Source organism: Styela clava, chromosome 1 (genome assembly GCF_964204865.1).
Source record: "Styela clava chromosome 1, kaStyClav1.hap1.2, whole genome shotgun sequence".
Lineage (NCBI taxonomy): Eukaryota > Metazoa > Chordata > Ascidiacea > Stolidobranchia > Styelidae > Styela > Styela clava.
In genome coordinates this window covers 24,529,761-24,543,393 of record NC_135250.1, presented here as the reverse complement: position 1 = coordinate 24,543,393, position 13,633 = coordinate 24,529,761, and the positions used below count along the sequence as shown (strand labels likewise).

Genomic DNA, 13,633 nt, shown 5'->3' with positions numbered 1-13,633 from the left:
TCCCACTTATCTGGTTGAAAACACTCTCAGATAATTGCATACTCTTTATTTATTATTATTACACAAAAAATAAGAATAATTGTCAGTTTTACATATATAATAATCACAATAGCTAAATATTCCACAGTCACGTCGATATACCAGATCGATCAAAAATGTCGTACTTGGCTTCCCCGTTTTCCGAAATATTGCTTGAAGCAAAAATTCATTCTTTTCATATTCATTTAGTTTTGCACATTTTCACTATGTAAAAAATAACAAAATTCACTTGCATTGAAACGGCATAATATCACAAGCTACCTGCTTCATCACTGTGAGCTCGTCGAAATTGGTAAATTTTAGAAAAAATAAATTTAAAGTACATGTCACGGCTTTCATAACACTTACGCACATCAGAAATATTTTGACTTAATAGTTGAAATAGCTTCAATCTATCGTTCACTTATGTGCATCGTGGTCGAATTTCAAAGTGCATCAACCCTGAGTTTACTGTGATTCGAATTCGACAAAAGTTTGAATAAAAATAAACAAATGTTTTTTAGGTGCTTTAGGGTTAAAAGATTTTAATCGGAGCCTTGTTTATCATGATTTGATAAAGACGAAAAATATTAATAACCGTCAGAAATTCAGCCCGCTCATCGTGTCAGCAAGCAGTCAACAAGAATCAAAACAGGCTTGCCCCCCTATACGGATTTGTACAAACTTTGAAGCCAAATTGTAAAGGTTAAAAATACAAGTAGTACGTACTCATATATTAGGATATAATAATTCGATAGTTTTGCAGAGTACAATACATATAACAGGAAGATAATATAACAGTGCTGGGATGCCCAAGTCATTGCCTCGACTGGAATTGAGTCATCATTATCAAAGACTCGAGATGACTCAGGTTATCTGAATGAAATGACTTGGACTTAACTAACCATCTGTGAAACTCAACTCAGTAATTGAATCGACTCGAAACTCCTATAATTTTTGCCTCGATATTACTTGTGACTCGGGGTTCAGGAACTTATACTTAACACTGGGATATAGAGCACATTTTCAACCACTGGGTTCATGTGGCATTGCACCATCCATCATAACCCGTAGGTCTAATAATTACGAAGTGAACATCTGCCTATGACATCGTACATAAGCCTCAGTTTATGACACCTTGTTTTGAGAGCGAAATAACAAATTAGCCCAAATAAATAATATTGATAAATATAGATAGATAGATAGTTAGAGCCGTCATAAATTTTCATAGTGTTGAAATAATCTCGAGCACTTTTTAGGGTTGGCATAGTAAATTGTTAAAATATGAGAAAAAACAAAAGTGCAAGTAGGATTCCTACAAGGAAAACAACTCTCGTGAAAACCTGGCGAACGACTGTTCTGTGATACCCACAGTCGTGTTCAAATTGGCCTTTTGCTACGTCATCAACGATTTTAGTTTTAACGTTTTCAATAGGAAAAGGCACGTTTGGCTTTTCGACTCCCAGGAACTCACATAAAGGCTTCCACCCTTCTTTCACATTGAAAACGAGGAGTTTTTCTTTTGGGCAAGTTGCTTTAACGTACATGTTATGTTGTCGATATCGTGACCTGTATGTGAAAGTTCAAAGGTTAAAGTTAATTTAAAACAGATGCATGTGCATTGTCAAGTGTTGATAAACAGAATACTAAAAATAAAGCAAATGGGTAATGCGAATTTGATTAAAAAAATGTCAAAACGTTCGCTTAATGTCTATACGTCAGACATTAACGATCAATATGTAGACAAAATGCGAAATAATTACTGAATTAGTGTATTTCGCAATAAATACATATATCTATATAATTAGATTAGCTACAGCTTAAATAGGATTCTTTTATTTATTTATTTAAAGGCTCAATTAGTTTCAATGGTTTGTGATGACAAAAATATTCAAAATCATAGGCCTGGATATACGGCAATATATACGATTATGATGATTCATAAAAACATTGTGACAAACAATAATAGCAATTTTTTTGTCCAAAAATAATTACAAATTTTCTGGAATTTATGTAATCCATACATATATATAATGTAGAAGTTTTATATAGAAATGACATTACATAAAAATGTATGTTACCTGAGTAGTACTTCGACCTCTTGACCCCACGTATAAATAGTTCCTAGAGATCCCGGAAGAAACGAGGAAAGATAGTATAGGAACTCTCTGTGTAACGGTCCCAGAATCAAATTGAAGACAGGGTAGAGAAGAATGTTGTAGCTGGTAATAAAAGAGAAATTACAGTTTTAAACCAGAGAAGAAAATGTGACTGCGAATAACAAATTTGACAAGTGAACTGAACTAGTGGAGAACGACTGAGAGAGGAGAATCGGACCTAATAATGTTGGCGTTCGGGTTCGTGCATCCTCCTTCAGGTGCGTACGTGCGTACCAGCATTGTCCAGAGATAAAAGGGGGAATGTTGCGGAGAAAATGCCATAGTTATAGCATAAATCGAGGCCCAAACTCGATGTCCCGCTCTCATGGGAAGATTCACACTTCGCTTCTGACGGGTTGTGCAAACATCTGCCCATGAATTTGTGGAAATACTGGAAGATTGTCTACTCTATTATTGAGCGCCACTAATGTGAGGTGGTAAGCAGGGGGGCTCGATACCGATATTTCAGAGCGACAAAGGTTGGGCTTCTAAGCTGTCCGGACCTCGGCGACGTTTCACCTTTATAATTTTGCTTCTAGCAACTTCAAAATTAAAATTGATCAGATACTATCAAATTTCCGATACGGTATTACCATTTTATTATTTATTAACAGCTCACACACACTGCTAGAAACATACCCGTCGTCTACTTACTTTAAATTGGACATATGCTTGAAGTGGTATTTTATACTCTGGTACCATTCATCTTCAGAGGACCGGACCATGAGAATCACCTAAGAATGCACAAATTTTAGAGTCACGTATAGTTGATTAGATCAAATGTAAGAATATTTTTGCGGCGTTGTCCCAATTGATCTCAAACGCTGGGATATGCGACGGTATATGGCTATAGTTAGTCTGATGACGATCGAGAGGATTGCTAGAATTTTCGTCTCATTGACCGTTCACATCAGTTTATTCATTTATTTGGAAAATTGAAAATATTGTACATAATTTTAACCATTAGTACCTTACCTCACGTACGTCTCTGATATTTTGTGGCCAATCTTTCACCTCCTCATAACCTTATCAAGCTTATGGCTATGACATCACTATTGGTTTTGATGCGAGAATCAAAAATTCCCTATTACTGCAGTCAGACAATAATTTAACACGCTCCATTTTTGTGACTACTAGCAACCTTATAATGTGTTTGCTTAGGCTTGTTAGAAACCAATTGTTCACAATATTTACCTTTGCATCTGGGAAAGCTTCTGATATTTGTTCCCACAAACCGCAAGCAGGAACATCAGTTACTGCATCGACATCTGCGAGAACTCTCTGATAATCTTTAATTGTGGCTTTGTTGGCAAGAATCTAAAATATTAGGAAATGAGAGTGTATCAATAAAGCTTGCTATACACTATCGTTACAAGTTTTGTGTCATTACCTACTGATAATAACGTATTTCTCTAATAGTGGAAGTAGCTCAACTTATATTGCTATTTGGATCAAATGTTTGACTTAATGAAATTAGGAATACAACTCATACTTTCCGCGGTCTCCTTTTGTCTTGGTAAATATATTGAGTGAAATTTGAATGTATTACGCCCCCACCACGTTACTGAAGATTGCGCTCGACACGTTTAGATAACTGCGCGTTCACTAACCCCGATATCGCTGAATTCCATCAATGAATAAAAATGTAACTGGCGCCACGGACCATAGTGTCCGTTTTCATGTTCTGTATAAATATATATATATATATATATATATATATTATGTTTATACACTATTATGCAGACCCCTAATTCGATTAAACACAGTAACAATATCTAAAACTGTGACAATAAATAATTACTAATTTTTTGAGCAGTGGCGAGGTGGTTTTTTGTCGCGGGAGTACAAAAGATCATTTTATACTCTATATCATAGGTTCTCAAAGTGCTCCGTACGGAGCCCCAGGGCTCCGCGAGAGAAACCTAGGGGCTCCGTGAGCTATCCGATTAATTTTTAAAATAATGACTAGTTTTGTAACTGTTCAAAGAAACAATAACAGCTTTGATAAAATTTGACAACATTATAGCCTCGAAATATGGCAAAGAGGCGGAATCGAAAAATGACATTATTTATAAGCTGGAGCGCAGCCAGGATTCTCAAGAGGTGGGGATTTGAATCGGAAATTTCCGCGCAACATTCTTTGCGATTATAAAAAACGGATAACGAGATTTCTGTTGCGTAAAATATTCAATGTATGGTCGATGCGAGCATTTAAAGTGTCTCGTCGTAATAATTCAATTGTACTCATAGTTACTCAAGTTTCATTCGAGATTACTATTAGGATTACTAAAATGAAGGAATACTATTCTAAAATAACATAAAATACGTGATAAACTGCCACCTATGAATAAATTGGAGTCGTATTTTTGCGATCTTGGAATTTGTCAAACTTGATTTGTTCTTTTGCACTCGAGATTATTATTAAGCAAGATATCGCCGTTAAAAAAATCACAAGATCTGGGCAAAATACGATTGAAATTTATTTTAATGCATGCGGCTCCGTCGGTAGTTTCAGAATAAAAAAAAGATAAATCGCGCACACAATTGACTGTGTTTCGATTTCTCAGTTACTGTACTACGAATAACCAAAGAAAACCTAACATTACACCAAATTTTGTGATTTACAATGCCTATAAAAGCGTTTTTAATCTGACGTGAGTCTGCTAAAACCAAACTTATAGTGTGATCTTTTATTTTGAAATTTAATATTTTGGAATGCCGTTTTTCAATCAAGAAATTTGAGTTGCGGATTTACCTCTTTATTATTAATTATTATTTTTAGCATTTCGTCGCCGATGACTATATATGGTAACATGTTTTTCACATTGAACTCATAATTCCCCACGAGAACAAAAAAGCAATTATCGTCGTCATTGTGGAACAATACGTCTATAAGCCGAAGAAAATTTTTGATTTAGGGAGGATAAACACTGGCGTAAAGATGTTTAACATGCCATGCTGACGAAAACTATCGGTGATTGTAACAAAATGCAATCGCGCACGTTATTAGCAGCCTTTTAGTTTTAAGTCTTCCGAAAATGTCAAAAGGGAAAAGATTCGACCCCTAGTTTATTAATATGTTTGTCAAGCGTCAAATTTACAGCTTTAGTAAGAGTATATATAATTTATCTTTGAAATTTTGATTTATTTATGACTTGCATTAACCCCATTAAAAAAAGGTTTAGCCTTTAAATTAAGTTAAGTACTTTTAACTTACTCAGGAATATTTATCGGAAAGCTACAATTTTAACATTTCTTTTGGGGCTCCGCGAATAATGGTCAACCTTTTCAGGGGCTCCGCAACACCAAAAGTTTGAGAACCCCTGCTCTATATAGCCATTTCCAAAGCACGTGATCGAGTTGTGTTTATTCGGGTAACTTTTTCATTACCGCCGGTCGAGGCGAACAAGCGTGGTTACATAAACCTTTTAACAATTTCCAGAAATCTTGAATCAGATAATATTGAAGATTCCAGATTCAGTCATGATATACGAGTTCAGTTAAATTGAGCGTTACGGCAGGAAATACCGTAGCGATAGGAACAAACGGAACGATAATGTTTTAAGTGGAGAATAAGATAACATTGACCTGACTTGCTTGGTTTTGTAAGTCTAGTGTGAAATTGAAATAAAATTGCTGTTGATTGCGCCAATCATTCACCCAACAAAATTTTAGCCGAGTCATGCAATGCCAGCGTGAGCTAATATGAAATATAATTTCCATCCCCGTGACAAGGGCTCTCTGCTATGCGAGTTTTTTATTTTCAATGGAGCGAATCAAAACCTACATTTGTGACTCAATCCGCCACCAAACTTTTGTCCTCACCAATATTGTAATTGGAAGATCGTATATGGAATTACATGAACTGAATTCCAATATAAAACTTGCCTGTGATTGGTTATCTGTTCAGCGTTATAGTATAAACTATCGTACAAATTGGCTCAAAAACAATGTTATATTAGCTAACTAGTTACTAGCCAACACAGGAAATCTGGCAACTACTCAATGACGTACAACTAACCTTTGACCACAGCTCCTTTTGGTAGAAAAATTGTTGAAAAACGTCATGAACGTTATATCCAAGAATCCTTAACGCTTCGGCCATTGTTTTTGTTCCCGTTTTGGGGATTCCGGCACATATAATCTTCATTTTTGGACCGCTATGAGCTCAACACAAACAGTATCGGGTCCAGCAAGCGCAGTAGGTCAAAAGATGACTCGAAATTGTGATAAGGGACCGTTTTATACAGTCTACATTCAGGGGTGATTACAGTGTTTGCTCTGGATGGCTCCCACCGGCTAATCACCTATGACGTAAGTTCTCAACAACGCAAAATGAGTGCCTTCTCGCATGTATATTTGCTATAAATTTAATCGGCACATTGAATAAATACACTCGTGAAACGCCCAAAGGTTAATAATTTATCATTTTGGTGATTTATAGAAAACTATGTTGCAATTCGTATGGCCAGGCAAGAATATATCTTGTTTTATCAATATCTAGCATTAGCCTGAGAAAAATATCAATAAAATGGAATAGAATACTTTGCCCATCAACGTATGCTTTGTCGGTCAGTAACGTAATACAACACAAGGCATAGAGAGAATAGGTCATTCATGATGATTCGCGGTCACCTGGGTATACAATCACACACGCAGATATACGACGTCTTATAACGTTTTACATGTTTCACATATAATCAAATACATATGCCCATTGCTATACTAATCACACAAAATAAAGTTTAAGTGCAGCAGTTCCCAACATTTTATGGCTCGTGGCTCTCATGTGATTTTAGCACCCCCCCTCCCTGTTTATCATCCAGTGTTATTTAGAGTGTGACTTTCCAAGTCCTAATATGTTCAAACAATTCATGCAACAACGTGAAAATGCCACGTGAAATACCCTAATCAAAAAAAGGAACTAGGAAAACGGAGAAATTTCTTGCAAGTTGAAAATTAAAATTAGTTTGGCGCCTAGCACTGCGACCCCCTCCAACTGCTCCATGGCCCCCTTGGTGGGCCATCTGTCCCCGGTTGAAACCGCTGCTTTATAGAATAACTAGGTCTATGATACAATTTCCGAGAATTTATGAAAATGACGATAAAACTGAATAAAACGTTTGATGAGGAGTCGAACTCGATCTCTTACAAAGTTACCAGCTCAGGTCGCCAAGCTTGTTGAAATAAATTCCAAGTGCATGAACGTATGTACATTGCAAAATAAAAATCGTTGAAATTGAATTTTAAAACTATTTCTTCTGCTATTATACAGATACGAGCCTGATTCTGATTTCTAACCGCTAATGATATCCCTGACAGCTATGGCTTCATGTCAAGCCGTGTAAAAAACCGCAATGTCAAAACAACAGAAACACTCAAATAAACACTATAAGATGTTACTGCATTCCACTGCAATTTTGATAGTTTAGGCATCGGCAATAAGTGCTGTTTATAAATAAATAAAATCACAACTTTCCTATTTTTATCGATAAAGTTTCAAATTTATAACAGTTTGACAAATGCGTATTCACGGGCCAGCAAAATTATTGAAAGTATTTGAAAAAGTATGACGCTATGGAAGACAGGATTTCCCTTACGATAACGAGATGAAATCATGTTTGCGTTGAGTATTACGTTTCAAAAATGTTATTGACTTTCGGTTTACAAAGCAATGTAAACAAAAAAAAATATATATAATACAAATATGGTTTTTAACTAGTGCATTCGCCCGTGCAGTATAGTAAGTAAATATACCATTTATAGTATTATATAAACTTGCGCAATACACACTGTTTTGCCAGGAGATGGCCGTGTATATATAATTTGTTGGCAAACTAAACCCTGTCCCTTTCAATGCAAAACCGACTAAGCGAACGTATAGATATGGCTGGAAAGCCGAATGGTTGTTTTGCATTGTAGGGCAATGACCTGAAATAGCACTGTTTATGCACCGCTGGATTCGCACACTCAAGGCACCAAAATTAGATTACTTTCGAGATACCACGTGATATGTAAATATGAATTAATGTCGCTTATATCAAGAATCGAAGATGAAATTACGGTAATTTTAACAAGCTGAATGCATTAATGCAACAATGATGAGATGCTTATTTCAAGCACATGGTCTAAGTTGTTGTCTTGCCGAATAGATACACATAATTACAACTTATGCTGTGTGCGATCTGCTGCTTAAAATGAGGGACTTAAAAAGAGTAGACAGTGTCCGACAGACTTGACAAAGCCATTGGCATTCAAAGTAAACATCCCCAATTACAGATAGAATTCGAGTTTACTTTTGGTTTTCACTCTCCAGTGATCTCTTATCTTCCTACTCTTACCACAACTATATAAAAAGAAAGTGATTAATATGGAGTCCCGCAATCGATAAAATTGAAAATAGAAGGGAATTTATAGTTACATATTAACTGAATATAACAAGGATGACGCGACGCACAACGTAGAAACATTTTCAAATGAAGACGACTGTCGATTGGTTCATATGCCAAAAAGTGAGTGTTGGAAAATTGGAAGAATAATAATCGACATCGTGTTATACCTATTTGCGTCGTCGTTGAGTGATTATTCAATCTGTTCGGTAACGGTATGAAGATAATATGTGCAGGACTACAGAAAACGGGTACAAAAACCATCGCAGAAGCTTTAAGAATACTTGGATATAATGTACATGACGTATTCGAACAGTTTTATCACGAGAAAGAACTCTGGGACAAGGTAAATGTTTTTAATGAGTTTAATCATTAAAAAAAATTCGGCGCTCCAGATGTATGTGCAACAAGATGGTGCACAACCTGATAACCCTAACCTGGTACAATACTATGTTCAGTTTGTATCTTGGTGCACATACTTCGGGGCACCAAAATTTCAAGTAAAATGTTTCTAATATAGGATGACCACTAACGTGATCATACATCAGTTATATACTTGACATAATTCTTTATTACTGCTTATGCTTACCATTTTCTGAATTGGTTTTAGATATTAAGAATATTCGATTTTATAAAATAAAGAAAGGTGTACACTGATAAACACCTGATATACACAGTGTGATTTGATATGTGTTCCCCCCACTATAGGTTACATCATACAAGATAGAGAGAATCATATATATACATGAAAGAAAGTTTTTTGAATGAGAATGGCTCTCGCGTGCTCAAGTGGTTTTGCAAGAATATAGTTTTACGAGAATCATTTATTACGAGACCGTTGTTGTTACAATGGAGTTTGCAAATACGGGTTTTGAGAAGCACTTTGCGAGCATGTACTTCAACAAAAATAATCTTTTTCGAAAATTTAACTTTGTAAGAAGGTACATTTAAGAATGTGGTTTAATTAAGCAGAATGTATTAATTCCAACTCATATTATAAAAGTTGTCTTGTTATTCCTGAGCCCCGATTTTAAACCAAAGCTTCCGTGCAATCCTAATTCTTACGGATAAAATTTTATTCTAAACTTTTTTTTGAACTTAAATCGCAAAATACCATTCGTAAAATTACATTTACGCGAAAAACCGCTCTCAAAAAAGTCCCCGCCGAATTTCATTCTCGCAAAGCTACATTCTCACCAAAGTCCATTGGCGTAAAACTGTACTTCACTCTTTTTCCGGAGAGGCTATTTTTGTGAAATATTATCTCGCAAATTAGCAGCTCGCGGTTTTTATCCTGGATTTACCTATTTATTCCGGGGCAGAAGAAAACCGATTAAGACGGCTCAGTCCATATTGTTACCGTTCCATGTTGGCCAGTTATCATTTGTTTCAGATGCACGAATTTGGTTAGGATGAGACCTGGTCAATGAAGTCAATGTTTTTGAATTCGATCACTCTGTGCCTGTTATGATGAAATTTTCTTTATCTATCTCCGCCGTAATTTTTCTAGATCCTAAATAACACTGTTACCGTAAAAGACTATCAACGAATCTTAGAAAATGTCGATGCAATGACTGACTTTCCTGCGATAGGAGTCTGGGAACAGATATATGAAGCTTTCCCAGATGCAAAAGTAAGCAGTTTCTTAAATAAAATTCTCTATGTTTTTAATAAATATTAGAACCTTGGGTGTCGATGCTCGACAACCAGCTTCAGTCCCCCCGCGACTTTTTTTCCCCAGTAAAGTTTTGTGATTTTTTTTTTCTCAAAGATTTTGTGTGATTGATATTTTGTAGGTTGAAAAAATAAACTTAACTTGACTCAAATCGGCTGTAGAAGTTCTCTTCAGTTTTTAGTGTTTAGTAGTTCGATCAAATGTATAAAAAAAACTCTTTGTTTTCAATCAGGTTATTTTGATGGTCAGATCGAGTGAAGATGAATGGGTGAAAAGTGTATTGAAACAGAGAGAAGTTGCAAATGAATACCTGATCATGTAAGGTTATTCAAATATGCTCGTTTGCAAGTAATTCTTGGCAAAATTATTGCTAGATAAAACGCGCTTTAGCTGTACAAGAGGAACGGGAATCTTTGGTTCGGATGCCTAATAAAAACACAATGACCGCAAATACCGCGAGTAGACAATATCCAAAAATATCGTGTTCGCATTTAATGGCCATGAACCCGCTTTTGGCAAATATAAATTGTACATAATGGTCACATTTCATGGAATCCGCGCAAAAATTGATTCACAATTCCCCACGTTTTGAGGCCTGAATGAGTATTTGTAACCAAATTGTATTGCTTTCTAATTTCATCGTTTTTATTTCTCTTGTTCTCAAAATATTCCTCGGAATTTTAATTCGAAATTCCTTGTATATTGTTTTCAGACAGAACGATTTGTTCCGGCACTTCCGAATGCATTTTATCACAGGACCACTAGCCTTTGCGTTTCATAAAATAGAAACTGCGTTTACGATAGCTTCTCTGGGAGTTCCAAGAATGCATGGAAAACCATTACCAGAAGCATTTTTGAGGTAAAATGCCGTTTTATATTTTTAGAATATGGATAGTGAAAGTAGCGCTAGGGCAGCAGTTGCCAAAATTTTTGTTCGTGTGGTGGTAAATTATCAAAGGAAAAAATCTCGTCGCACCTACACGAAAAAAAAATTGTTGCCTTTAAACAAAACTAAATTTTGTGATCGTTAATTTGTATTTTGTTCTAAAATTTGTATGCCTAAAGAATAAAGGCACTTCATATTATAAGAGGTGTATGCCTGCTGTTCTGAACACATCTTATCAAAGCGGTGTTATACTCAAAAGTAGAACACTTATTTCCCGTCTTTGCCTGATTTTCCTTTAATTTAAGATACTAATAAAATCACTGCGCTGTGGCGCCGCCTAACGGAAACCGCTGTACTCGGCGGTCGAAGTTTGACTGGGTTTCACTGGAGCATGAAATTCTAAATTCTTCGGATTCCGCAGTCAGAATTTCAGACTTTCAATTTTGATGAAAATTTCAAAATTTTCTGTAGTTACCCAAAAAGATTCAAATTTACTAAGTCTTCTTAATAGTGTGTCCAAGAAGGCTTCATGCGCTAAAATTTTAGTGCACCAGAGGTATGTGCAACAAGATGGCGCAAAACCTGAAACCTAACCTGGTACACATACTATGTTCAGGTTGTGCGCCATCTTGGAGTTGGAATATTTTACAACCCGGAGTCGGAGTCAAAACTTTTCTTTGTCTTAATTCGGGAGTGGATTGTAAATTTTTCCTGACTCACGAGCCTTAAATCAAAGTATGATTTAGAAACGCACTGATATGTATATAGTTACCGCAAATCGATATTTGTCATTTTATCAATGTTGATATCAGAAAGACACACAGAAAAAAATACGTCATTTCGAATAGAAACGATTTCAGTAATTATAACGTCCTGGAAATCTCAATAGATCTGGTATTCTATTTTCAAATCGATGCCAATGTAACAAACTCACCGTCTTTTTGACATTGTCACAGTCCTTTATGAGTGAGACAAGTAGTGGGAATCAGTAGGCTCTTTAAAACAGCGAACCCGTTCTGAATAGCGTTCTATTTGGAGTTTTGGAAGTTGGATATTAGATTTATTTGAAGCGTGTCATATTGATGTAACTTGCGTAGTAACATACATGAGTGAATATAACGTACTGGGCTGTATGTTGGGCATGGTTTACTGAAATGAGGGAACCCGTTGTTAGGAGAGTTCGATACAAAGGGAACCGGTTCTTAAAATTGTGAATTCCATCTTTGGATGAGATCATGAAAATAACCATTGGGACCATATTATATTCATTACCATATATATATCTTGCATAACCTTTCCTATTCTTACGAAGAAATATCTCAAAACACCGCTTCAAACGGTAGATTTATAATGTTTGTTTATTTTATCTGTTTTTAAATAACATTGTTCATTGTTTAAGGTCACGGTATCGTCAGCACAATTCCTACGTTAAATCAATTTGCCCGAAAGAGAAACTGTTGATATACAACGTGAAAGACGGCTGGGAGCCACTGTGCAAATTTCTGGACAAAGATGTTCCAGAAAAATCATTCCCAGTTGTGAACGTACGCGGAGAAATGACACGTCAAGTTATTTGTAACCGGTGGAAATACGATTGTGGATTCCAAAAGATAGTGTTGAAACAAACTTATATCAGGGTTGGGATATTACTATCCATTTGTGTTGCGTTTATAGCATACCTCATACATATTTTTACCTCGCTAGTTCAATAAAAATGACTAAATACCTCTGAGATTTTTGAAAACGAACTAATTTACTGAAGCACAGACATACAACAAAAAATAATCCATATACCATATTTGATGGACCATAAGGCTCATTTTAAATTCTTTTTTTTTCTTGAAGATCAATGACGATGATATACATAATGTGTGGGGAAGTTAGTGCTTTAACGGCCAAACTTAAAACCAGTACCTGTACCGTTGTTGGTATTTCAGTAGTATGCGAACCAAGATGGCGGACATCGGAACGTAGTATGTGTACCAGGTTAGGCCCTAATTTCAGATACAAATGCTACGGGAGTCAATTGGCTAGTCCCCGAACTCGTAATAGAACTAAAATAGGGAAAATTTGAATTAAATTATGCCCTAACCCTAACCTGGTATACGCTAAGTTCCGGTGTCCGCCATCTTGGTTCGCATACTTCAGGAGTACCGTATTGTTTTATGAACAAATCGCCGTTTACTTTTTCTCCGAGTAACCATAATAATAAGAGAGATATGGTCAATGATGTGGACAAGGAGGGAAAATCTTAATATTTTATCATCGATTCCCCGTAAATCATATGCGGTAAGCCGGTAGCTCACCAGTGGTCGTTTCGCGCGGCGGAAAACTCGACTGCACGGACAATTTATCACAGACAACTCGGCTACCCATGGTACCGATAATGGTACAGGTCCTGTCTTAGCTTTTCCATGTCCTGTGAAGATGATCCATTCATTCTTCATGGATCAGTTTCAACGTGAATTGAAATACCATTCACCGCTGTATTACCAGAAGAGGTACC

General features: G+C 36.0%; 2 protein-coding genes across 2 annotated transcripts; one reads left to right on the top strand and one right to left on the bottom strand.

The window, feature by feature from the left end:
- Positions 1 to 34: 34 nt before the first annotated feature.
- Positions 35 to 6,644, bottom strand: LOC120334967 (uncharacterized). The gene is made up of 5 exons (XM_039402485.2): positions 6,199 to 6,644; positions 3,372 to 3,494; positions 2,832 to 2,911; positions 2,100 to 2,240; positions 35 to 1,587 (listed from the first exon to the last, which is right to left on the bottom strand). Exons 1-5 carry the CDS (start codon positions 6,325 to 6,327, stop codon positions 1,296 to 1,298), a joined length of 765 nt encoding a protein of 254 aa, XP_039258419.2. The 5' UTR covers positions 6,328 to 6,644; the 3' UTR covers positions 35 to 1,295.
- Positions 6,645 to 8,783: 2,139 nt separating this feature from the next.
- On the top strand, positions 8,784 to 13,029 carry LOC120335113 (uncharacterized). Its single transcript, XM_078114300.1, has 5 exons — positions 8,784 to 8,912; positions 10,077 to 10,199; positions 10,474 to 10,559; positions 10,954 to 11,100; positions 12,527 to 13,029. The coding sequence occupies exons 1-5, from the start codon at positions 8,784 to 8,786 to the stop codon at positions 12,837 to 12,839; spliced, it is 798 nt and encodes a 265-aa protein (XP_077970426.1). The 3' UTR covers positions 12,840 to 13,029.
- The last annotated feature ends 604 nt before the right edge of the window (positions 13,030 to 13,633 follow it).